The sequence below is a fragment of the Lepidochelys kempii genome, chromosome 1 (assembly GCF_965140265.1).
Source record: "Lepidochelys kempii isolate rLepKem1 chromosome 1, rLepKem1.hap2, whole genome shotgun sequence".
Lineage (NCBI taxonomy): Eukaryota > Metazoa > Chordata > Testudines > Cheloniidae > Lepidochelys > Lepidochelys kempii.
Genome location: NC_133256.1, coordinates 324,710,226 through 324,736,942, shown reverse-complemented (window position 1 = coordinate 324,736,942; position 26,717 = coordinate 324,710,226). Strand labels below are relative to the sequence as shown.

Genomic DNA, 26,717 nt, shown 5'->3' with positions numbered 1-26,717 from the left:
AGACTTGACACAAAGCAAGTGGAATGAGGCTAGTTTTTTTATTTCAGTCTTATGTGGAGTGAAAAATCTACCCTCAACATGATAATACAAAAAGAAAAAAATTGGCCTATGCTAAACATCTTTGTGTTGCAAGTCTTGACAAGACTATTAAATGATCATATATATTAGTGAAAAACACCATGTAAGAATGAGAAACCATCACACTTCCTTTTTCCATCAAGGATACAAGTGCTTTTCTTTCCTTGACAAAGGTCACAATACACTGGACAAAATCTTAACAATTACAGAAAACAGTAATTTCATTAGTAGAGATGATACACTTGATAGATTTACTTTTTCACAGTTTTGATGCTGTTTCTAACAAAATATGACACTGACAATATCAGAATGCTTATGAGAAACAAAAAATAGTTATGTTCTGGTTCACTGGCTTTCAAATGAATTTTTGCTGAGGCTGCAGTTTTGACAGTTAAAATATTATACTAGTGACAGTCTAGTGACATGGCTATTTGGAAGTGTCATGTAAATAAAATAATTGTAAAGAATAATATGTACTAATTAATTAATTAATTATTTAAAGGGCCATAACACAAAACAGTTGATGTTCCTGTTGAACAAAAAGTACTAAAGGTGTGATGAATTCACCATCTGAAAATGGTTTGTGATGCAGCACAATGCAATGCCTGGAGTGTTGCCAGATGGAATTCATTGTTTTGGGGAAGAAAGTCCTTCCGTTTCTTTTGTTGTTGAAGCGTCTGACTTCTGATTTTACCCAAGAGCTTTTTATGGAAAAAAATGTCACCATAGTTTTTCTCTACTTCTGATTTATGAGTGTTATGACGACGCTGCCTAGGGTACGATTTCACCTGATGAAGTCCCATTTTACCTAGTGCACAAATCGTGATAGTTTCAGATGAATTTGGTTCCAACTATATACTTGTCTTCGCACTCACTCTAAAACACCCTTTTTTCCTCGTGTAAGTCACGGTTGCGATTTGCAGAAGGTGGTGCTGACAAGTCAGAGTTACCTATGTCACTCATATTAGACTGTGCGTGAGCTGCTTACGTCTATGCTTCCTTTTCAACAGAAAGGTTTTGTATATCCATAGTGGCACACAAAAAATGTGAAGCTGCTATTGTGGTTGGGGCTGCCCTGACTAGTGGGTTCCTCCAAGCTGGAACCCTTGGGGAGGCTGCTGGTGGCCACACACTCAGGCTGCTCCTTGGGCCTGTCCCTGGTCTCTGTGCTCCATTGTCTCCATGCCCCTGCAACAGCTGCCACCTGTGCTTTCTGCCAGCTGGGCCCCTAGGTTCACTGCAGCGTGTGCACCGTCCTGCACCTGCACTTCCTGGCTGACTCTGCCCCGGAGTTGTTTCTCAGACTCAGCTCCCCAGCAGCACCACCACCACCCTACAATCTCTCCTGGACAGCATCTTCCCACTCCTGCCTTGCTCCGCCCCTTACAAGGTGATTGTTTCCGAGCTGGTCAGTTGGTGCCTTAGTGAGTGACACTCCCCTTCAATGGAAGGCAAGCGGGAAACAATGAGGCCTGGCCAATCAGGGCATGCCAGAGCCCCCTTGACAATCAAGGCAAAGGGGATGGGGAGAGAGGGCAGGTTCCTTCCCACAGCCAGAGGCAGCAGCCTCATAAAATATAATGAAACATCACCAGGTCCACCTTGGGCTTGGGCACTGCTCCAGGGAGCAGAGCCAGGGACTGCAGCAAGGAGTTTGGAGAAGGGGTTCTGGGACCCCAGAAGTCACAGTGGATGCACTCGAGAATCACTGTTCTAATTCAATGTATGGAGAGTGAACCATTCCTCATTCATTTTACAGCTCAGCCTTCCTCTGAATCACAGTTCATTAAATTCTACTGTACCACAGTCACTCTGCAAAATAGCTAATCTTACATGCATTCAGAATATAATCTCTTTGAGGATATAAATAATTATTTGAAAGGGAGAAAAGATTTTATATTCTAGACTATTGAAGGGTGTCCTTGATATGTTAATGTTTCTGTAGCAAAGAGATCAAATGAAAGATTATCCCCCACATACCCCTTGTGAAGAAACAGGTATGCCAACCCTAGCTTTCGTAATTAGAGAGTGACAAATCAGGTGTGCATGATCTCCCTGACGTGTCATTATACTCTTATATAATGAGAGTCTCTTCCCCTAATTAGAGGTATATGGTAAAATGATCTTGCAGATAGGAAGCACAGAACAATAAAATCATACCACAGAAGTAAATAATGGAGAAGACCCTCTAGGTCATCTAGTCCATCTCTGCCAAAGCAGGATTGTTCTCCAGTGTACACTTACTAATATTTTGTCCTGTCTCGTTGTAATTACTTAAGTAATGGGACTTCCACCACTTACCTGGAAACTACTTCCAAGCCTCCGATCTCACTGCTGGAAAGCTTTTCTTGATAGTCTGCCTGCCTACATTTTGCTTTCTTAAATTTCAGTTTATTAACTCCTAAATATTCCACCATTTATTAGCCTAAACATTTCATGTTCATCTTTGGTGTTTACAGTCTACAAATATATTTGTATTTTTATATTATTTAGATTCATACAAAAGGTAAAAGGGGCACCTATCCAGAGCTTAGCCAAGCAAAATATATTTAACTCAATCTTTCCTCAGATCAGTCCCCCCAACTCCCTAAAAAGTTTTGTTGCTCTTCTCTGAGCAACCTCCAGTTAATCAATACATTTATAACAACAAGAATCTTAGTATTTCCAGGGGCAGTCACACCAGAAGTGTAGTTATACTGAACAATTATCTTCCTGCTCCATAGCATATAACTTCAGATAGCTTTACAAACTTATATCTCATTTCCCCCCATTGTTATAATCCAAAATCTTTCATTATACTGCTTTCTAAGTTTCTCACTCCAATTGAATATCTATGCTTCAATTTCGTTTTTCTCACGTTATTAGCTGGTTTCTTTTCCAAGTTGAGGCTAATTTTATTTTCTGCCCAGCTCCCTTTTGGGATAGGGTATTCTTGCAGTTGCAGCAAAGGACTGAAGTGCATGAGAGCTTCACTTTGTCTGGACCTATGCAACAGGCTTCCTGTGCAATCTTGGGCATGTCACCTTACCTCTCTGTCCCTCAATTTCCGTAAAGTGCTTTGAAATCTTTGAATGGAAGGCACTATAGATCTGTAAAGTATTACCATCTACAGATTTAATTTGCTAGTAGTTCCTTCTTCTAGACCATTGCTAACCCAAACTGATCCCTGCAGTACTCCACAGCTCCCCAAACATGATACTTCACCATTTATCATCACCACACTAAGTTCCTTCAGTCAGTTTTGAATGTAAGATTTTGAGACACTATATCATACAATTTCCTAAATTCCAGTAATTTTATATCTACCACTTTTCCCTCATTCACTAAGTTTGTTTTATCATAAAAAAGCAACCAAATTGGTCGGACAAGTTCTATGCTTTTTATAGACCTATTCTGCTGGTTGTTCACGGCTCCACTGCCACCAACTCAGAGAGATTTTCACTGAAAAGGGAAAGACTGACTTACAGGGCTGTTACTGCTCGGATCCTCACTTCACTGGTTTTAACAATTGGAACTACATTTATTTCTCTTTAGTTTTCTGTTACAACCCCGGTTTTCAATTACTTAAAACTGGCTAGGGACTGTAAAGAAAAGGGGGAGGGGAGAGAAAGGCGAGAAAGTGGAGAACTGCAAGAATCCAATCTTATTTAATAAGGGGCAAATGAACAGGGTTCCAGTTAACGAAAGTCATGTGGACAAATCTCTCCCACTGTGGATTACCAGCTCAAAAAATCTTCTACAAAAACAGATGCCTAGAAAGAGAGCGCCTTGAGGACACAACGCCCATCCACCCACCACCACAAGGAGCACTGTTTAGCCCCCAAGTGTGCTCCCAGATGCCACTAAGGCCAGCATATGAGAGCCTAGATGTCCATCTCGAACGTCTGTCTTCCGTATGGTAAAGTGCACTGAACTACATTACCAGCCTCACAACTATCTGATGTCATTTAAAACTACTTTATGCAGAAGTAGCCACAACTATATGCTTGGAACACTGGATATTCATGCATATAATGTACACAGATTAAATAGTTTTAAAGGTCTAAAGGTGGGTAACTCAGTGCTGTAGTACAACATACTCGTTATTCAGGACAACAGCATTCATGAGCAGACAACAGGCTCAATCCCTGGATTGACGGCACATTCTGACTGATAGGATGCCATTTGCAAATGGTTTCAGAGCAAAACTGGCATGAACCTCTGTATCTGGAATTCTGAAATTGAAGAGCAACCCAAGCGAAAATGACAGGTTTCAGAGTAACAGCCGTGTTAGTCTGTATTCGCAAAAAGAAAAGGAGTACTTGTGGCACCTTAAACACTAACCAATTTATTTGAGCATAAGCTTTCGTGAGCTACAGCTCACTTCATCGGATGCAACGAAAATGTATTTCCATTATGTAGCTATATAAGCTATTATGCATGTCAATAAAAGCCAAGTCTATTTTTTGTTCAGTTATGCTTTAGTTTCACACACACACATTCTCTCATCCAGATAGCACTGTCCTCTCCATTATCTCCACATGATGGTCTGCTGCAATCCCTAACCCCTGCAACTATGACTCTCCCGATATTTAGTTTTTAAAATTATATTAAAGAGGGAAAATAGCAGAAACACAAGACAAGAAAAAACCTGGTGAGAACCCCAAGCTTCACTCTGTTTCTATGTCAGTAGTAAAAGGCAAACCCTACAGTAAGTGGCAATAAGAACACAGATAAGCTGTAATAGAGACTCCTAAAAAAATCCAAAAATAGAAGAGAAAGCTAAACACCTTAACTATAACTGGCCTTGTCTTTTTCATTCTCTGAACCTAACATTATAATAATGCCTTTAAACTATTTATTTGAAAACAATAGTGTAGTTACCAACATTTAAAACAACAACAACAACAACTTTTTACTAAGATTTTTAAATAAAAATGCAAAAGTGAGTATTTTTCAGGTGAGTTTTTCCACCATGTGAAAAAGAGAGGGTTCTCCCAGTCGGTTACATTACAATAATCTAAAGTTACAATTAAAAAAATAAATGTACAAATGAATCTGGAGATTAGAAAATTAGTAATGCAAAATACCTAATAAAATTCAGGGTTTAAATTATACAGATGTCCTATAGTTAGTGTGGAGGAGGAGTAAGGAGAAAAAAGGCAAAAATCACAAACCAACGTTCTGCTGGGTTTTTTTCCTGCATACCTAAGAAAGACAATAGCAGTGGCCTCTGCAGTGATTTGTTTCCCCCTTTCTTTGCCTCCTCCACATCTTTATAGCTGTAGCTCAAGACACTCAAGACCCTATGTTTCAAACTCAATTGAACAGTGTAAAGTATCCTCATACCCTCCTCGTGAGGTGTTCAGTGCCTCTGAATTCAGACAGAATAGAACTGGGCACACTGCTACACACTGCAATTGAACAAATTTATTCAGAAATTAATTCCAAGGCTTTCCAGAACTCAAAATAAAGTAATATTGAAAAAGGGTAAATATTTACAACACCATAGCAGACCAATGGCCCATCTATTTCAATTTCCTGTTAGACAGTGACCAGTATCAGATATTTCAGAGGAAAGTGTAAATCCCCACATAATGGACAATTCTGCAATGACATGCCCTTTGGAAAAGACTCTTCCTAGCCCCAAGTAATTAGTAGATGCCTTCTGTCTAATCACACAAGATTTTATAATCAATTTCATCCTAATTAGTGTAAATGCATATCTAACATAAGTCCAACCCTTTTTTGAATCTTACTAAACTACTGGCCTCAATAACATCCTGTGGCAATGAGTGCCACATGTTAATTATGCCTTGTGGAAAAAAGTACTTTTATCAGTTTTAAATTTGTTTTTAATTTTCTTAAATTTTTTAATATATTTTATTATACAGATGACCTGGGGCTCCCAACTGCCTTTTCTTTATGCCACTCATTATATATACTCCTATCACACCACCTCTTAAGTGTCTCCTCTCTAAACAAACTAGTCCTAACAGTTTTAGTCTCTTCTCACATGGAAATCTTCACAGTCACCTATGTATTTGTTGCCCTTTTATGGGCCTGTTCTACAATATTTCATTTATATCCTTCTTGAGATGGAGGTGTCCAGGATCAAGTATAGTATTCTATGTGAGGGCACGCTGGGAAGTTAGACAGTGATATAATATTTTCAATAGTGTCATTCCTTTTATAATGGAGTTCAACATTTTGTTGCTTTTTTAGATCATTGCCGCACACTGAGCGGAAGTTTTTATCGAGCTATGCATAGTGACACATATTCTTTTCTCGTGAGTGATAACTTATTAGGATCCAAAGTGCACCATGAGCTCAAATTACCCCTTTCAATGAGCATTACCTTGCACTTATCTACAGTGAATTTCATGTGCCATCATGTTGTCTAACTGCCTAGCTTTAGGTCTCTTTGGAATTCCTTATTCTCTAGTTGACTTATCTAAATAATTGTGTCATCTGCAAATTCTGCCAACTTCACATCATTGTCTTGATGATTAATAAACTAAACACTAATATGAGTTATGGAATCTTGGGGCTTCCCACTGTTAACCTCCTTCCATGTTTAAAATTGGCCTTGTTTCCTGATATTTATCTTCTGTCTCAGAGACAGTTTTTAATCTACGAAACATTAACCATTCATTTTGTGACTTGATTTCTTAACTTCTTGCAAGGGAATATATTAAACTCTCTTAAAAATCATCACATTAGGAAATAATGAGAACCTACAGAGATACTATCTGAGCACCTCAAAACAGTAAACTTTGCCTCAGTTACCTATCTGAAAAATGGGGATAATACTTCTCCACATCACAGGGCTATTGCAAGGATGAGAGTCATTTTAAGAGACTTGCCCACAGACACACAGGAAGTCTGTGCCAGAGATGTGACTCAATATATCCAAAGTCCCAATCTTGTGCCTTAACCACAAGGCCATTCTTACTTCGTCAACTATTTTGCTGACTGTCTTCAATCATTCAAAAAGAATCAGGCAAAAAAACCCCTTTATATAATCTATGCTGGTTTGTGTCTACCTTACCATGCAAGGTGTTTTACAATTTTTTTTGTTATATACCTATAACAGTACTATACCTAGTACTGAAGTAAGGCTCAAAAGTCCGTAGTTCCCAGGGGCATGCCTTGCACCTTTTAAAAAGAAAAGTAGATTAGCTAACTTTCTGTCTTTGAGTATAGTACGTGATTTTAATTATATATACTTTTTTTTTTGTCACCAGCTCAGCCATTCCATTCTTAAGTTCCTTCAGAATTCTTGAATACAAACCATCTGGCCCTGGTGACTTGTTGCTTTTTAAATGATCATTTCGTTCCAGCACCTTTTGTCAGCTCAGTTTCTTACAGTGACCCATCTTTATCCACAAAGAATAGGTCGAGGAAGGTATTCAAAATTCCTCTACAGTGACTGCAGAGGCAAAAACTAATTAGCTCCTTAGCAATGTCCTTAACTACACTTTTCAGAGTAGCAGCCGTGTTAGTCTATATTCGCAAAAAGAAAAGGAGTACTTGTGGCACCTTAGAGACTAACAAATTTATTTGAGCATAAGCTTTCGTGAGCTACAGCTCACTTCATCGGATGCATTCAGTGGAAAATACAGTGGGAAGATTTAACTACACTGGGTTTCTCTCTTTTACTCCATGGTAGTCTAGCAGATCTACTGACCTTGGAGGCTTCCTGTTTCTGACATACTTGAAGAATTCCTTGTTCTTTGCTGATTAACTTTGGCTATTAACTGTTAAAATTCCCTCTTGACCCTCCTAAGTTCCATTTTACCATTTACCTGTCATGGTTTACTTTCCTTGTTACGGAATTCACCATGCTGTATTTCCATTTGACAGATACCCTTCAGACACGAATAAAATCCGGTGCATCTTGCCATTCAATGACAAATGTTTTCCTTTTTGCTGAGGAGCATATCACATACTTTCTGATACGGCAGTATCGTATGCTTAAATATCCCCTGTACTAATTCTAACGATTTGAATGTAGCTTTTGATTTTAAAGTATTTTTGTCATTTTTAGATTCCTCCCTTGTTTACTCTACTAGATTTCCTCATACAGTTTGCTGCACTCATGACCCTAAGAACACATACCATTTTCTCATATATGTAACTCACATCTTGAGTGGGAAACCACAAGACTCTACTACTTTCTTGGCAAAAAATCTTCTTAATCTGTGTCAGTTTACACCGACATGCAGGCTAACACTGGTAACAGATGAGAATGGAATTATGCCATTTACACTCAGTTCCTTTCAGAAACTTCAGTGATCAGATGGAGAAATCAGATTATTGCTCTCGGGGGGGGGGTATTTTGTTTCTAACAGGGATCATGTATGTCCACTTAATAGAAAGAGGGCCATCTTTCATATTTACTCCAGGCCAACATGTCATGACTGAAGGCAGCACATATCATGCATGCCACAGCAAGTAATTTTAAATTATCCTTGTGTAGCAATTCTGCAGCATACACAATTGTTTGTTCTGCATCAAGCCTTTATTAACACACTGATAAAGTGTTTACAGTTAATGTATCCATATTATCAGTGACCATGTGTGTAGAGGTCTGTTTACCTTGGGAAAATATGAATATAACGTAGGCTGGAGGCAACAAGGGTAGAGGAGGGTGTGTGTGTTCGTTCAAGAAAAATTACTAGTTACAACCCTGGAATTGGTTCTTTAAAAATAATTACGTTCGTGACCTGTGCGTCTAGGTTTTGAATTTTCATGATGTTGGTACTGGAGCCCCAAGATCCTCATGTTTGAGTATCTTATGAAAAGGACAAGATCTGAAATGTGGCATTCATTTATTATGCTTTGTTTCACAATTCTTTTAGTAAAAACCTACCATGCTGATCTGTGGCACGTAACTGCCTGAAACATGACTTCAATTGCTTCCTGTTGGTCTTACACAGATGGATTTCTGTAGTTAACTTTTAGTAAGTGCCCCTCCAAAGTGGAGGCAGTGCTTTTTAAACATTTCCTGTTCTGCACGTCTGCTGCAGAATTCCACTTACTGAATCGCTTCCTGCATACAAGACTGAACAATACAAAGGATCTATGAACTCGGTTTGCAACAGAAAAAAGTAAAATCTGACTGGGTTACCTTCAGTTTTGTTTTCTGATGCATTTTCACCTATCCCTCCTTCAGTATTAGCTACTTTTCATTGTTCTGAAATCCTCTCTCAAAAACTAACTTGATTAAGTTGAAGTTTTCAGAGGAAAATGTATGAAACTTTCAGGAATTCATATAAAGCTCATCAGCTTAGTGTCCTGGCCAAGGCAGGCCACACCCTGCCACTCCCTTTTATTTGTATAGATCAAAACAGTGGACAAATAATAAACTATGAGACTAGAACATGGGGTGAAGATTTGCAGGAAATGCCCAAAAACAGCTTGCTCAAGCAAAATAAAAAATGCGTTTCAAACAAAATGAGCTCAAAATGATTTCAAATAGCAAAATAAGGATACATTTTGTATTCTTGCCATTAGCAGGCTAATTTAGAAAAAGTATTTGCACATTTCTACAACTCCTGGTATTATTAAAGCTTTTATTGTATACACGCAACTTGCAAAAGATCAATCTTCATTTCAAACTTCCTAAATACAAATCCTTGAGACCTTTTCTTTCTGTGTTCTGGTTACAAGTGACCCAACTGCTCAACTTTGACAGAGACCATTTCAAGGTTACATCAAAATAGTTTTGGTCTAGTTAGTATCTAGTTACAGGTACTGTATTATCTAATTTGTTATAATAGGTTCAATTTGAGAAGCTTCTGGGATAATTATTTTAACTTTCCCTATAAGAAACTCATACCTGCTTTCAGGCATTTGTGACGTTCTGAGCTGAAAACAGACATGATGACAAGAGGATTACCTTTGCAATGCCTCTGTCATGATTGTACTCAATGATTCTTATGAGAACCATACACTGATCTGGCACTGGAATCCAGGAATGAAAATTTTCACTTACCGCAGTGCGACTGGAAAACCTGTGGCTTGACTACCTGATTGCAGATATTGCACACTACTAGATAGAAATCGTCATGAGCTGGATAATGGCCAAATAAGTGCATATCTGTGGGAAAGTTAAAAAATATATATAAGCATTAGAAGTTATGCGTTAAGAGTATATTTAAAAGAAATTAAAGATACTGTAGGATTACTAGTATTATATTTATAAAACCAAAAACTATGTAATATTCTCTGTAAGGACAGTGTTGGTGGTATGTTATCAGAATAGATCTTTGCCAGCTCTAATTTCTATGATCCTTTATTTAAGCTGTGGACAGAACATCTTATTCTGATGATCAGAATACAAGAAGCAGCACCCCTGTCTAAATACTTATTGGAAATAAATGTAATACTGAACAAAGCACTCAAGAACACGTTGTACGGAACAGTCCTGCACTGGGAAAGGACTCACAAAATGAAATATTTATAGGTTTTTCCCATCTCTAATTTCTGTTAGTATTTCAGCAAACAAGGAACATGGGTTTTGCAGCTTGGCTCTCTGTAGACTATTAGCAGATGCTACTTTTTAAGAATTAGAGATAGGACTCAGGAACCAAGGATCTCCAAAGTACCATTCTCCATTGACCAACTGGGCAACTCCATGAAGTCTATCAGTGTTAGGTAAATGAGACCCTTGTTTTCCGTTTTACTGAAAAATGTCCAGCTTTTACAAAAGCTACTATTTTTACCAATTTTCACCCAAATTTGTACTGCTCAAGTACATGAAAATATTGATTATGTAAAGACAATCCAATACATTACATTAGGTAGACACAGTTATGTTAATAATAAATTAGTCTAAGTGTAAATGCAAGGCTGTCAGATAAAGAAAGAAAATGTACTGGAAGAGATGCACACACGCACGTGCATGTGTACATTCTGTTAATGAGCAGTCCATGAAATAAACCACAGCATTAAATTACTTAATACTCTTACTTTTCTCTATTTGTGGCTTTTTTCTCTCTTCTCCCACCCCCAACACTAACCTCAATATTTACCCAGAGAACTGTGCATCCATTTTCACCCATTTTTTAAAATTTTTGTAACAAACACTGGTAACTTTCTGAACTTTAAAAAAACAACAACTGAAAATGAAAGGCCTTGTAGGTAGGTAATGGTAGATTCTTTTGGGCAAACAATGAATACATTGCTGGACTGTCAACTGCCTCTCAGAGTATCAACAATGTCAACTGTGGTCCATGCTACCCCTCAGGACAGGTCCATGACTTATTCAAAGATGTCACATGATGGTGCCTTAACACTATTTACTGCATCTGAAAGATCTACTCGAAAGCTTGTCAATGCTGCTTCTGATGCAGGTTCCTTAAAAGGTAGCTTTCAATTCAGCACTGCTTTGCCATTTAAAAGACAAACTCCATTTACTTAAATTAAAATTAAACATTAAAAAAAACCTTCTAGTGCTGGACCACCACAAAAATTAAATGGCTCTGAAACACTCAAAATACCAGCTGAGGATGATAAACAGAAGAATGTTTAAATATCAATTCTCCAATATATTTGTGACCTGTCTGTAAGTCTTATAACTTATGTTTATTCAGACAAGTAGCTTTTTCAGTGGGTGAATTGATATATTACCAAAGTTATTTAATTGTTTCTTGATAATCGTAGTGCCAGAATGGTACGTTTTAATTAAAAATTGAGTCATGTTCTGCACTGCCCTATGGGAAAGCCCACAATTCGATGCCTAGGACAAATATCATTCTTCAGGTTGAAAGGGCTGGGAGCGAGTGTTTTCAGTCTCTCAGAGAGCAAGGGATGCGGAAGAGCAGGGTTAGTGGATTTTAAGAGACTCTGATTCAACTATGGTTGGCAAGAACCAGGCCCCCCCTCAGTGATAGACAATATAAATCAAGAAGAGATACTAAAGGCCAGGATGTGGAGGAAAGCAAAAGCCCCATTCTATACTGATATCACAAAGTCACGAGATCTGGTTACAACATGGTCAAAGGTTATAGTTCAGATGAGACCTAACTGTGGCCCCTTAACCATGCTAAAGCCTTATACTTTCCAAGGTTTTAGCCTTGTTACCAGGACATATACCACACTATAAATAAACCATATTGTGATTTAATACCCTAACTAGTTACAGTTTTAGTGCAGATGGGACCTACATTGCATACTAACCCCTGTTCCTCTTCACAGCTATTCATTTTACCGCTTGATAAAAGAACAATTTGGCACGCCATTTTATTTTAATCTCACATCTAATATGGTTATATAATTTTAAGAACTCTGGAGGCCATTCCTTCTGCTTTAGCCTGAGGATGAAGTTATTGATCTTAAAAACACTTTACATTGCAGTGCAGATATAGCAATGCTAAAGCCAGGGTTTTGCTACTGATTCTCCATTTGTAGATTCCCATTTGTCAGAACCTCGTAATTCCATGATAAGGATTCCCTCACCAGTCTGAAACTTGGCACAAGCTCTCAGCTCAAGAATCATCCATTGCATTACATTTATGAAATGTTTCAGCCTCGTTATAAAGTTTATAAGAGTTAGGGGGAAAAAAAGCTTTATTCTTACTCTTGCATCACCTCTCCAAGCTCATCATTAGAAGCAAGCTCCCGACACTCCAGGATACACTAATTCAAAGCGGCACCAGACCCTGCCAGAGCAACTGATTCAAAACCTGCAGACATATCTCCACTGCTACAATGATCAACACCCTCCACAACACAGCTTTCAAGCTCCATATGTCCTTCACATGCCTATCATAACATGTGGCATACTTCATCCATTGCACTAAATACCCCAATAGCAAATATGTGGGTGAAACCAGACTTTCACTACGCTCTCAAATGAACTCACACAGGAAAATGACAAAAGACAAAGACATCATCTGAGAGTGAACACTTTCCAAAAAGTGATCACTCTATATCTGACCTACCAGTCCTCATTCTCAAAGCCCAAGAGCCGGAGAGCCTCAATTCATAACTTTGCGAGACATTAAAAATCATGGACTGAATAGAGGCACTGGATTTATGGCCTATTACAACAATCTATAACCTACTAACTACCTCCCCTCCCCGCCTCCTTTCCCCCTTATATCTGGAGTGGTGTTAATGGGCCACTTCACCTTGCATGATCCCTTGAAATGTATGTTAACTACCTGTGCTAAACACACTGTTCCACCCTGTATTGAGCTGTGACACTCTGATTAAGTTTCCCAGACCTGAAGAAGAGCTCTGTGTAAGCTCAAAAGCTTGTGTCTCACCAACAGAAGTTGGTCCAATAAAAGGTATCACCTCTTCCACCCAGTCTCTCTAATATCCTGGGACTAACACGGCTACCACCACACTACATACTATAAAAGACACACACACACACACACTCATCAATTGGGGATTGGTCCTGCTTTGAGCAGGGGGTTGGACTTGATGACCTCCTGAGGTCCCTTCCAACCCTGATATTCTATGATTCTATGATTGATCACTTCCCAAATAAAAAAGGTACAGATAATATTTAAGAGTTACATTTTGTCGCCATTCTAAATTCTTTAAGCTTTTTTAAGCCTCAGAATATATACCATATACTAGGCCTTCAAAACTTGCCCAGTTCTGGGACTTATGTTAGTAGAAGTCCAGCTGTGAGAAATTACTAAAAAACAGAAGGAGTTAATACTCCAAGAATCTACCAAAGGACATAATAGAATTAGAAACCAGGCCAGGTCACAGTATCAGAGAAGCAATTGCATCTTCACCACACACAATCTTGGGGTGGCAAAGTGGGGAACGAGGGGACTATTAGTAGTACATAGCACCAATAGCAGGTTTTGTAGTACTGAGATGGCAAAAGTGGAGAAAAGGGTGAAATGAGTTGCACAGAAAGTGCAGAGAAAAGAGACAGAAAAGTCCTATGCCTCCTATGGCACCAAAAGGGGGAATGGTTTCAGTGTTGGTATAGTTGAGTTGGTCCCAGAATATTAGAGAGACAAGATGGGTGAGGGGATATCTTTTATTGGACCAACTTCTGTTGGTGAAAGAGAAGTTTTTGAGCTTACACAGAGCTCTTTTTCAGGTCTGGGAAAGGTACTCAAAAAGTGTTTGAGGTCCAAGAGAAAATGTGACTTTACCCACCTTGTGTCTCAAACATTTTTAAAGACAGATGTAGCTTGCATAGTTTGGTGGTCTAGTGTGAACAGGCATTTTCTTTTTTCAATTTAAATAACCATGTTTGCCATAAATAAACTATGTGTCAGGGACCACAGATCACAGAATATCAGGGTTGGAAGGGACCTCAGGAGGTCATCTAGCCCAACCCCCTGCTCAAAGCAGGACCAATCCCCAATTTTTGCCCCAGATCCCTAAATGGCCCCCTCAAGGATTGAACTCACAACCCTGGGTTTAGCAGGCCAATGCTCAAACCACTGAGCTATCCCTCCCTCCTCTGGTCCCTAGGGCTCTTAGAGGCTAGTAAGTTCCAATTTGCTATCCAGTGACCTGTTAGCAGATGCCAGAATAGAAGCTGAACTCTGACAGAGGATTGCAGGCCTGGAATCTAATTGGCAGAATGCTGGCAGTCCTTATTGATTCACAACTTCTTTATAAACCCAGCACAGGAACAGGAAGTTGTCCATGCAACTGGGATCTCCCTGCTTCAGACTGTTTCCCCTGCAATACCTGCTCCTTCTACTTGCTACTGATCTGGTAACCTGACCCTGCCTGTCTCCTAATACCTGACTCTTGGTTTTGGCCTCCGTTTGCCTTGGATTCTGACCTCCAGGTATCGGACCTGGCTTGATTCCTGACTCCTGCTCTTACCATGAGGTCAGACCACCCATGCCCTGGTTGTGACACCATGATTGCCAAAAATCAGGCTATTTCTTTGATGGATAAAAGCACTTGGCCATTGTCTTTGTCTGGAACAAGACTGCAGCCTTCCATTTCCTTCTGGCAGCTGGTTGGCCAAGCTTGTGAAAGCCTGCACCCATCTCAATAGCATTTCTCTGTCTATATGTAACAATAACTTTTGAACCCTGCGCCTAATCGATTCCAAATGTTTAGGGAAGGTTCTTGGAATCAGTGGCCAGAACTCTATTGACTTCTGGGAAAAATTGGAAAACTGAAATGGGAAAAATAGGGTTTAACTGGAGCCCCCCATGCCATCTCATTAGTATAGACACAGCTTCAAGCACTTCTACAGTCCTCTGTAGATAAAACAGCTGGCTGATGGCCCCTCAGCATAACAATACCCCATCTCCTCTCTGCCTGTCCTCCCACTAGAGTTTATCATGTTGACACCCAGAATGATGTCTCTCTCAGATGAAAAATAATAATAATAATGGGGAGAAGGGAGAAAAGGGGGTCAGGGGAAAGTGGGGAATGGGGGCATGCACACCAAATTCCTACTGGGGGGACGATGACTGGAGGACCCTGGTATGGGGAGAAGGAGGAGGATGGGGGCCACACGAAGTCCCTTGCATAGAAGGAAGGTATGAAAGGGGGTGCACAGAGAGCCCCTGTCATGGAGGGAAATGGCAGATGGGGGAATGGGGACAAATAGAACCCCCACCATGGGGTGGGGGAAAGATTGGGGTACCCTGGTATGGGAGGAGGCAGACATGGGGGTCACAAAGAACTCCCGGCATGGAGGAGATCGGGAGTCACAGTGAGTCTCTCAAACAGAGGAGGATGGCACACAGGGAGCTTGTGGGGGGAATGGAGGGATGCAAGGAGCCACTGGTGTATGCAATCAGCTCAGCCCACACAAGCTATGAAGTGCACAACCCTCTAGCGTGTATGCTCTCAGCAGTCAATGATCAGGTTGGGAGCCTTTCAATGAATGCAGTGTCATCCATTTTCATACTAGAGTTCACAGCCTTCGTATGGGAGGTTTTCAATTGTTGTCTGAACTTCCTTTGAGATGCCTGAAGACTAGCCAGGATGCTCTCCCCGTGGCAATAGAAATTTCCATGGTATTGAGGCATATAGAGTGGCCTGAAAGGATGATCTGGCTACCAGCTGCCCCTCAAATTACTGATTATTGGATGCACTTCCAACTGTGACTTGACTGGTGCCTAAGAGATACTCAGTACCACCGCAGTGGTGGTAGCCAGCATCATAGTGGAGACATTCAGCACCTACAATAGCAATGACAACTATAGCTCAGCTTATACGTAGAGATCTCCCAGTACTGTCAACGATCTTGCTACTGAGACAGATGGTGCCACAAAAGCAGAGCAGGGGATTACAGTATCAGAGTGGAGAGTGCCAAAGTGATCATGTCACTGTTGAGTCTGTACCAGAGGCAATTAGACCCACCTCCCAAGATGGTGTTGAAGACAAAGTACCATGCGCCCTCAGGGCTCCAAGAGCACCCAGTTCGGGCCATTAAGTCCACATAGACTAGGATTGGTGAGGCAGTTTAAATCTCTTTTTGCTTGGGTCAGCTGAAGGAGATCTACTCCAACACTTCCCAAAGGAGCACGGCTCTTTTCTATCACTAGCCAAAGTTTTTCTTAGGGCAGGGGCGCCATTTCAGATTGGGGGGGGGGAGGGTGGGGCGGGCAACTTTAACCGTGATTCCTGGGACTACTTAGGCACTTAAAAACACTAGTTTTTTGGAAGATAACTTAGTAATTAGCTGACAGGAGCCCTGTATCTAATTCCTTTATATATATATAAAAAAGAAAATTAAATAAATATTGGACCCATGAGCTCTAACAACAACATATTCTGACATCTTATGGCAAGTCACTTAAGGGACACCAGTTAGGTTTAAAATTTTAATGTATATTCTTACTTTATTACCAACTCTGTGGAGAGAGAGACCCCATCAGGACCCCTGGGTTCTAATCCAGCTCTGGGAGGAGAGCAGGGTCTAGTGGGTTACAGTGGGGAGCAGATACATCTGGGTTCTATATAAGAACATCAGAATGGCCATACTGGGTAAGACCAATGGTCCATGTAGCCCAGTATCCTGTCTTCCAACAGTGGCTAATGCCAGGTGCCCTGAGGGAATGAACAGAACACGTAATCATCAAGTCGCCTTGTTGCCCACTCCCAGCTTCTGACAAACAGAGGCGAGGGACACGCAGAACATGGTGTTGGATCCCTGCCCACCCTGGCTAATAGCTATTCCTGGAAACTATCCTCCATGAACTTATCTAGTTCTTATTGGAACCCTGTTATAGTTTTGGCCTTCACAACATCCCCTAGCAAAGAGTTCCACATGTTGACTGTGAAGAAATACTTTTTTTTGTTTGTTTTAAATCTGGTGCCTATTAATTTCATTTGGTGACTCCTTTTCTAGTTCTTATATTATGTGAAGGAGAAAATAACACTTCCTTATTCAATTTTTCCACACCATTCATGATTTTATAGACCTCTATCATATCCACCCTTAGTCATCCAAGCTGAAAAGTCCCAGTCTTTTTAATCTTTCCTTATACAGAAGGTGTTCTATACCCCTAATCATTTCTGTTGCTCTTCTCTGTACCTTTTCCAAATCCAATATATCTTTTTGAGATGGGGTGACCAAATCTGCACGCACTATTTAATATGTTGGCATACCATGAATTTATGTAGAGGCAATATGATATTTCTCTCTTACTATCTATCCTTCTCCTAATGATTTCCAATATTCTGTTAGCTTTTTTAATTGCCACTGCACATTGAGCAAATGTTTTCAGAGAACTATCCACAATGACTCCAAGGTCTCTTTATGGACGGGTTCAGCTAATTTAGACCCCATCATTTTGTATGTATAGTTGGAATTATATTTTGCCAAGTGCAACACTGAACTTCTTCTGCCATGGTGTTGCCCAATCTCCCAGTTTTGTGAGATCCCTTTGTAACTCCTCACAATTGGCTTTGGACTTAATTATCTTGAGTAATTTTGTATCATTACCATCTCACTGCATACCCCTTTTTCCGGATCATTTATGAATATAAATGGAGCAAGGGTGAGTAGATCTCTCCTACAGAACTCGGAAGGAGGGGGGACTAAAGCCCTCCTCTGCCCCCCCTAAATGGCACCCCTGTCTCAAGAATCTAACTGCCCTATTTCATCTGCAACCAGCGCCATCACAGATGACAGACTCGGGAGCTAGCTGTTGATCTGGAGCTCAGGGCACTTCTGGACTCAGATTGATCTGGTACAGGAAGGTCTTGCTTGCCTAGGTCCAAGGCAAGCCACAAAGAGCTATCCAAAAGTTTGAGGTCAGCCTCTCTCACTTTCTGGTCCTTTTAGAAAAGGCCTACAGATGGAACATTTATTGGGGATATGCCCCAACTTAGGAGCGGGACAGGTAAAAGAGAAAAAAATTACACAATTCCTGTATTCCCTCTGGCCTGTGGCTTCCCTAAGGTAGATCTGCTCCCTGCCTCCAATCCTACTTTTAATAGTTTAGAGAGAGCCCATGAAATACAGGCACTCCTTCAGAGAGAAAAAATGGGGAATCATGTCTGCTAATGCTTCTGACAACACGGATAGGCTCAACCAACCAAAGAACCAGAGCAATCACCTTGCTAAACTTATCTAATCACCTGTCACTTGTCTAAACCAGTCCAGCTCAAAACTTAAAAAAAAAGAAAAAAAAAAAGGCACAAACATTTGTCACAATATATTTTCAGACATCTTAATGAGAACAAAAATCTTTGCACAAATTTTAACTCAAGAAATACAAACTTCTACAAAATTGCCTCCACTGTCAAACTCAAAAACAAGAATAATTTGATAAACAAAATGTCTTGTTACAAATACTTTGACCAAATCTAGTTCTCATATGGTAAACCTTTCACATACTAATGTATCTTTATCATCTGATAATTTACCAAAATTGCCGTAAAACGTATTTATATAAGACCACAGCCTGTGTTTGAAAACTAAATATTTGAGTAATAGCATGTAATATTGTCCGACATTATAATATTATGTGTCATACCCATGTGAGTGTGGCAAAAGGTAGCAGGGCAAAGGGATGGGAAAAGTTGACTGTAGAAATTCTGACTTCTATAAAGTCATATGATCAATATTTCTATTAACATACTTCATTGCATTTTTTCAGAGAATAAGCTTTACTGTACTAGGGAATTCTTGTGTTTATAGTTTTTATATTAGTAACAGTTCTAAACAATAAGATAGCTGTATCCATAACATGATCCAATTTTGCCAGACTTTATTTTAGTAAAAGATGCATTAAAAAACAGAAATCACAGAAAACAAAGAAAATATGTTGCCTTTGCAGAGTGGCACGGACATTCAAAGGCCATTGCAGATCTCAGATATAATTTTGAACTTTCCATCATAATACACATAGAAAGTAAGGATTACTCGTAGTAACAATCAAAGTCAGATGACTTATATAAAGTTCCTTCTCTACATGTTGAGCACAATATACATAATCAGTTACATCTAAGTGTATAGAAAAATTCAGGAAAGGAATGATCCCTCTATTGCAGAGCTAAGGTGATCACAGCACCAAGGACCTCACAATGCTGACTGCTAGAGAAGTTGTATTTTATTATATAGTAATCATGCTCCCCTGTTAATTGTAAACATACATTACATCTTATGTAATAATTACTCCACTGAACATTTAGTAAAATTATATTCTAAAAATTAATTTTGATCATGTTTAATAAGTCAGTTTTGAAGTGGAACTTGTTTAGATTGACAAAAATGTCGCATTGATAGGTATGCTGAAAAACATCCATCAACCTAGACCCTCAGTTAGAGATCTGAAAAACTCTAGGGCTAGAAATCTGTTAGATATATTCTCTCCCACTCTAGATCAATGGCAGTGAAAGAGAAAACCCCTTTCACTACATAAGATCACTTTTACAAAAATCTATTCTGAGTGATTTGAGAGGTGGATTGAAACCTGAAACCAAAACACAATACAAAGGCAACTGCACTGTATTATACAAGCATGTTTAACTGCTCCCTGAATAGGTAGTATCGTCTTATGTTAGAAATAAGTGTCCACTCCTTCTATCTAATATAAAGTTTTATTACAGGTAACATTCTCCTTTTGTGAAAAAAGGTGAAGTTGCTTCAGTAGTTAGTTGATATTGGTTTCCTATTATTCTTGAAAATGCCAGATCCTATATGAATTTTCAGGGACTGGACAACTATAAATATTAAATGTTAATTACCTTGTTACCAAAAACACACATTTTTATGAACTGAGTAAAATTAAGATTTAAGGGAAAAAATGACTTGATTGTCCTATTTATATAAAATGAAATATCATATCAAGAACTTAATTTTCCATGGACAGAATGCCCATCACTGAAGAGGTACAGGGCATCACTTGAGAAAGCCAATGAACATGAGCAGCGCACTGAGATGACCCAAGGGAGTTCAAGAAGTTCAGAGTGTAAGAGGTCTAATTGTTTGGGACATTAAGGGCATATCTACGCTGCCCTTAATGGACTACAGGTGTATGGATAGCAGTGTGCATCGAAGTGCTGCTCTGTAACTCTTCTGTGCAGATGCTGCAGGTTCACACTAAAAGTTCCTACTTCTCAATAATGTACCGCTGTTTGAAGAGGATTAAGTTAATGAGATCTAGGAACATTTTAGTTCATGCCCACAGCACCCACACAAGGGAAATACAGGGCAGCACTTTGGTGCGCACCACTATTCACACCTTTGTAGTCTGAACTGCAGTGTAGATGTGTCTTAAGTCCCAAAAAGAGAAGAAATTTGGATACACAACAGATATAGTAATCAAGGTAATTCAAATTGTGAAATGTTAGCTCTGGCAAGTGAAAAGACAATGGGTGTGATTTTCAAGAGTGCTTGTTTGACTTGGGAATTCAAGTCCCAGCAAAAGTCAATATGATTTGTGGTTCTAAGTCATTTAGGTGCCAAGTGTTTTTGAAAATCCCATCCTAGGTGAGCTACATTTTAATCAAATGCAAGCTGGTTTCTTTTCTGAACAAACAAGGTAAAGCAAGATTGAAGTCACTAGTGTAGAAATCAAAGAAACAAAATTAGATGAATTAGACCAAGTTCTTCTTCAGGTAAGAGACTGGGTATTCACACAGCACCCAGTACAGCTGATCCCCAGTCCTGACTGGAACCCTTTGGATGCTAACATAATACAAATAAATCAAAGAACCAAAGACAATGCAAGTTAACACACAAGTAATTAAGGAGAAGAAAAGAGAGGGCAAATGACTTTTCAACAAAGGCACTGAGGGCTGGTCTATATTAGAAAATCAGATCGACCCAGCTGCAGTTGTTCAGGGGTGTTAAAAAACCCCACACCTCTGAGGAATGTAGATAAACCGACCTAAATCCCAGTGTAGACAGCACTAGGTTGATGGAAGAATTCTTGAACCCCTCCTGTCAAGTGTAGACATAGACTTAGGCAACATCTACACTAGAAATTTCAAAGCGCTGCCACAGTAGCACTCCCACGGCAGTGCTTTGAAGTGTGAGTGTGTCACACATGAGCGCTGGGAGAAAGCTATCCCAGCGCTCCTGGTAATCCACCTCCACGAGAGGAATAGCTCCCAGCGCTTTAATAGGAATAGCTCCCAGCACACTTGCACTTTAAAGCGCTCAATCTTGCTGCACTTAGGGGAGCGATTTTTCACACCCCTGAGCCAGCAAGTTAGAGTGCTATAAAATGTAAGTGAAGACAAACCCTAAGAAGCCAAAGACAGAACAGTGACCAAGGGGAGTGGAAGAGAACCACCAGAAAGAAAGAGGAGGCAAGTAATCTTCACCAGGAAAGAAGAGCCTGGGTGGTGACACCTCTGACTCATAAATAACCGAGAACGGTATGTTGCCTCCCAGGTGCTAAGGCTAATTAAATCAATTTAGGGTGCTGGAGATATTAAATAATGTTGGGAATTTCCCATTAATTATAGTTTACACAGAAATCAATATCAACACTGACTGAAGGTTTAATTATTGCACTGCCTGACTGGGAATGGCTAGACATACTTGTGAAGAGTATCCAACGTGGGAGTGGATTGATCTTCTCAGAAACCCTACCACAGGGGTAGTCAATAGGCAGACCACGGGCCAAATCCAGACTCCCAGCTGCTTTAGAATGGACCCCAAAATCTTTTTATTTACTTACAATTAGCATTATTGTTTTTTTTAAATTTTCTCTGGAGTCTGGACCTTGACTATAACCTTGACCAAGAAATTTGGACCTTGACAAAAAAATTGACTTCCCGTGCCCTACCAGTTCCAAGTGCTAGAAAAGCAAGGAAAATTGGTACTGGACTCAGTGGTGTAAACAGACATATTTTGGATTCACAGCACTAGAATGCCTTCTGTGATGAGAACCTGTTTAAATCTGAATTGGTTCTGATCAAACTGAACAACCAATCATTTAAGTAACTTTTCTGTTTGAAATGTTCTAGTTTTTTAAAATGAAAAGATATCTGAAAAGGAGTTTTTTTCCAGAACTCTGAAGGCCTACTGGATTACAAATGGTGCATGTACATTTCAAAATCTGAACTATTTCGCTCGACCGCACCAGAACTTCCAGTACCACACATACCTTAGGAGGTCCGCAAGAGATTCTCAAAGATGCACATCTTTAGGATGCATCCTGAACACCTATAAAGACAATGGGAACCCTTCCCCTCAACTCCTTCACATCTTAAAAGATTTAGAGGCTGAAGCAATAACTAAATCCACATTTTCCCTCACTGCATTTTAAGGAATTTTAGTACTCACTTATTTTATCCTAGGAGTTTACCAACATAACTTGTGCAGGTGTCCGAAAGTGCATATGGAGGCCTCACTTCACCATTTGAACTCCTTACAGGATGTAAAAGAGCCTTCCCACCAACCTTTTTGCATTTTAAATGGTCTGAAACCCAGACCATTCCTCCAGCCCAAGATGTCCCTGCCTTTTTGCAGCAATACATTTGACTAGATTTTTCACTAGGCATCTAAGTTAGCTCCATAACTCTTGTGCAGTGAAGGCTTCCTCAGCTCAACACTAAAATTTACCATCTTACTGTATGTATACTCAGTTAATGATTTGCAAAGGCATTTAAATTGGTCAAATCAAACCCAGATTCTTCTGGAACACCAAAAGGTGCTCCTCCTGACTGCTATTTCCTTGCCAACTACAATTTTCTAAATTTCATTTGTAGGGCTGATTTAAAAAAATAATAATTTCTTTTTACCTATGGACTGAATCCAAGCCTAAAAAATTCAGCATAAAGTCTTGAACAGTTCAGTAAGGTGCAGGTGACTTAATTGGAAACTGTTGTGTAACCTTCACTTTAAGGGAGTTTAATTTTAAGTCTTAAGGAGCTGCTGCGCCTATTATAATGTGTTGCATATCAGACTCTCAGATTGTGGGTGGGACCTGAAACTCGTCTTTGTTAACAACTTTAAAAATAAAATGCCTGCGTCTTTCTTTCAGAATTCCTTTACGCTTACTCTAGCTCCAACTACAGTCTTTCCCATGCTCCCAGCAAGGCTGCCAGGAATCAGGAGGGTTCCCCCTGCCGTAATTCCTTCCATTGTACCAACACTGACCAAAGCTAACATATCTTCTCTGCTTTCGATGTTCCTTATTCTAATGTCCAGCTGTGTTGAGTTGCAAAAGAAGACGAGATGGAGGCAGCAGCCACCTTAGGGTTGTGATGGCACAGAGGTGATGGAAGCAGAGGCTCAAAGGAATGGGAGGATGAGCTGAGAAAGATGGGAGAATACAAGGGGAATAGCGGGATGCAGGAACTTAATGGATGAGATTGCTCCAGGTTCCATCTCAATACATCCTGAAGGCTCATGGCTCCCACTGTCTGCCAACAACTCTCCTGTCCAGGCTGACCCAGGTTCTCCATCTGCCTTTAACCCACCCTCTTCCTCCGCATTGTCTCAAGCTTGCATGTTTAATTGAAATCTCTCAAAAATGGGGATCTGCGGGTCCCCACACGGCCTGAAGTGGAGCAGCTGCGCAGGGGCTAGGAGCTGCCTGCAGCAGCTGGGGGCTGCGAGGTACCCCTGCTGCCTGCAGCTCCAGGGGTCTCCCCGCTGCCCATGGGGGTTGGGAGCTATGGTGTGCCCCCGCCTCCCATGTCAGCCAGGAGCTGCAGGGTTCCCCCGCTACCCACAGCTCCAGGGGCCCATGGTGGCCGGGAGCTCAGGGGTTCCCCCGCAGCCACAGCAGATGGGAGCTGTGAGGTGCCCCTGCCGCCAGCGCGGGCTGGGCGCTGTGGGATACCCCTGCTGCCCGCAACTCCAGGGGCCCACAGCAGCCATGAGCTGCAGGGGTTCCCTTGCCGGCCGCGGCAGCTTGGAGCTCTGGGGGCTGCCAGAGGAAGTGGGGGTACCCCACAGCTTCCTGCCCCTGGGGGTGGCGGAGGACCCTGCAGCTCCTGACCACCACATGCTGAAGTCATGGAGGTCGCTGAAAGTCACGGATTCCGTGACTTCCATGACCTCCATGACTAAATCATAGCCTTAGCAATGAGCACTACAACAGTGGTGGTGGAGGGAGGGAGGGAGGCAGGATTCCATTCGAGGAGAAAGTTTCTCGGCACAGAGCCTGGGCTCATGCCTCCTCTGGAGCACAGTCCACCATTGGCAGAATATTGGGTCTAGGATGGATTCCTACAGAGACCACACATGGTTGGTTACCACATTTCTTCTCAAGGAGTTCACCATGTCGTTGCTGACCCCTGGAAAATGTAGCACCAGTTGTGTCACTCAAAGCTGATGACCCCAAAGTCCCAGAACTTGATGGATTCCTGGCAAAGAAGGGATGATCGAGCACCTCCTTGCTTGTTTATTTGGTGCATCGCTGACGTGTTGTCTGTCAGGATTTGCACTGTGAAGTTCTGCAGAATGGGCAGGAATGCTATGCAGACTAGTCCAATGGCCCTGAGCTCCAGGACATTCACGTCTAGTGTCAAGTTGTCCTGAGATCATGTGTTTTACATCCAAAGGTGGTTCAGGTGAGCCACCAATAATCATCATCGTTGAGAAAGAGACAGATAAGGTCATCCCTTTCTGCTGACTGAAGAGACTGGAACCTGTCCTCTCACAGACTCATAGATATTAAGGTCAGAAGGGACCATTATGATCATCTAGTCTGACCTCCTGCACAATGCAGGCCACCGAATCTCACCCGCCCACTCCTGCAATAAACCTCTCACCTATATCTGAGCTACTGAAGTCCTCAAATCATGGTTTAAAGACTTCAAGGTGCAGAGACTCTTCCAGCAAGTGACCCGTGCCCCATCCTGCAGAAGGAAGGCGAAAAACCTCCAGGGCCTCTTCCAATCTGCCCTGGAGGAAAATTCCTTCCCGACCCCAAATATGGCGATCAACGGAACCCTGAGCAAGTGGGCAAGATTCACCAGCCAGATATATAGGAAAGAATTCTCTGTACTAACTCAGATCCCACCCCATCTAACATTCCATCACAGGCCATTGGGCCTATTTACCATGAATAGTTAAAGATCAATTAATTGCCAAAATCACGTTATCCCATCATACCATCTCCTCCATAAACTTATAGAGTTTAATCTTGAAGCCAGAAAGGTCTTTTGCCCCCACTGCTTCCCTTGGAAGGCTGTTCCAGAACTTCACTCCTCTGATGGTTAGAAACCTTTGTCTAATTTCAAGTCTAAACTTCCTGACGGCCAGTTTATATCCATTTGTTCTTGTGTCCGCATTGGTACTGAGCTTAAATAATTCCTCCCCCTCTCTGGTATTTATCCCTCTGATATATTTATAGAGAGCAATCATAGCTCCTCTCAGCCTTCTTTTGGTGAGGCTAAACAAGCCAAGCTCCTTGAGTCTCCTTTCATAAGACAGGTTTTCCATTCCTCAGATCATCCTAGTAGCCCTTCTCTGTACCTGTACCTAACCTCTGGCAGGTTAGGATCAAAGCTACTAAGAACTCTATCATCTGAGACAGTGTGAAAGAGGATTTTTTGTAGCTCACAAGGAGTCCTAGTTGACAGTACAGAGAAAAGATGCCATTCAAGGCTGTCTTGGTCTCTTGCTGGGATCTGCCCCGATTAGCCAGTCATCCAGGTACAAACAGCCATGGATTCTCCGTTTCCTTAAATGCACTACCTCTACCATCAGGCATTTGGTGATCACACACTGTGCTCAGGAGTGTCTGCAGGGCAGAAATCTGTATTGATAATGGTTGGGTCGCCACTGTGAATCTTGGATACTTCCTGCGAGCAAAGTGAAAAGCTAGATAGAAATATGCATTCTAAAAGTCACAAACCAGTCTTGAACTTGGAGGGATGGGATGATGGAGGCAAGCATTATCATCCTGCACCTGAGACAGTTTTCGTATTTCTTCATCCTACTCTGTTCTACACCTGAGGAGATTCAAGACCTCTTTTTCTTCTTTGGAATGAGGACATACCAAGAATAGAAGTCTCTTTCCTTGTGTTCCTGAGAAGCTTCCTCTACTGCCCCAAAATGAAGTAGCAAGGCACATTCTGACTGTAAAAGCGTCTTGTGAGAAGGTTCCCTGAAGAGAGATGGGGAAGGGAAGGGGGTAAAGAGTCAAATTGTATGAGGTAGCCAAGGGTGATTATCTCTAACACCCATCTGTCTGATATTAGGACAGATAATGCCCAGTGGAATGAGACAAAGCAGCCTCTTAAGTTTGTGTTCTCTAGTCTGAGTCCAACAGGGCTCC

General features: G+C 40.9%; 1 protein-coding gene across 4 annotated transcripts in view; it reads right to left on the bottom strand.

Moving 5' to 3' along the window:
* Positions 1-26,717, bottom strand: part of ATXN7L1 (ataxin 7 like 1) — a 197,942-nt gene that overhangs the window by 116,307 nt on the left and 54,918 nt on the right. For 2 of the 4 annotated variants that reach the window (XM_073328479.1, XM_073328482.1), the window contains exons 3-4: positions 10,058-10,162; positions 7,162-7,215 (exon numbers count right to left, since the gene is read on the bottom strand). The exons of 1 other annotated variant lie outside the window; for it this stretch is intronic. In XM_073328479.1, coding sequence (XP_073184580.1) covers positions 7,162-7,215; positions 10,058-10,162 — 159 coding nt within the window. The remainder of the gene's footprint in view (positions 1-7,161; positions 7,216-10,057; positions 10,163-26,717) is intronic. One more of the 4 variants, XM_073328480.1, reaches the window with a different exon arrangement.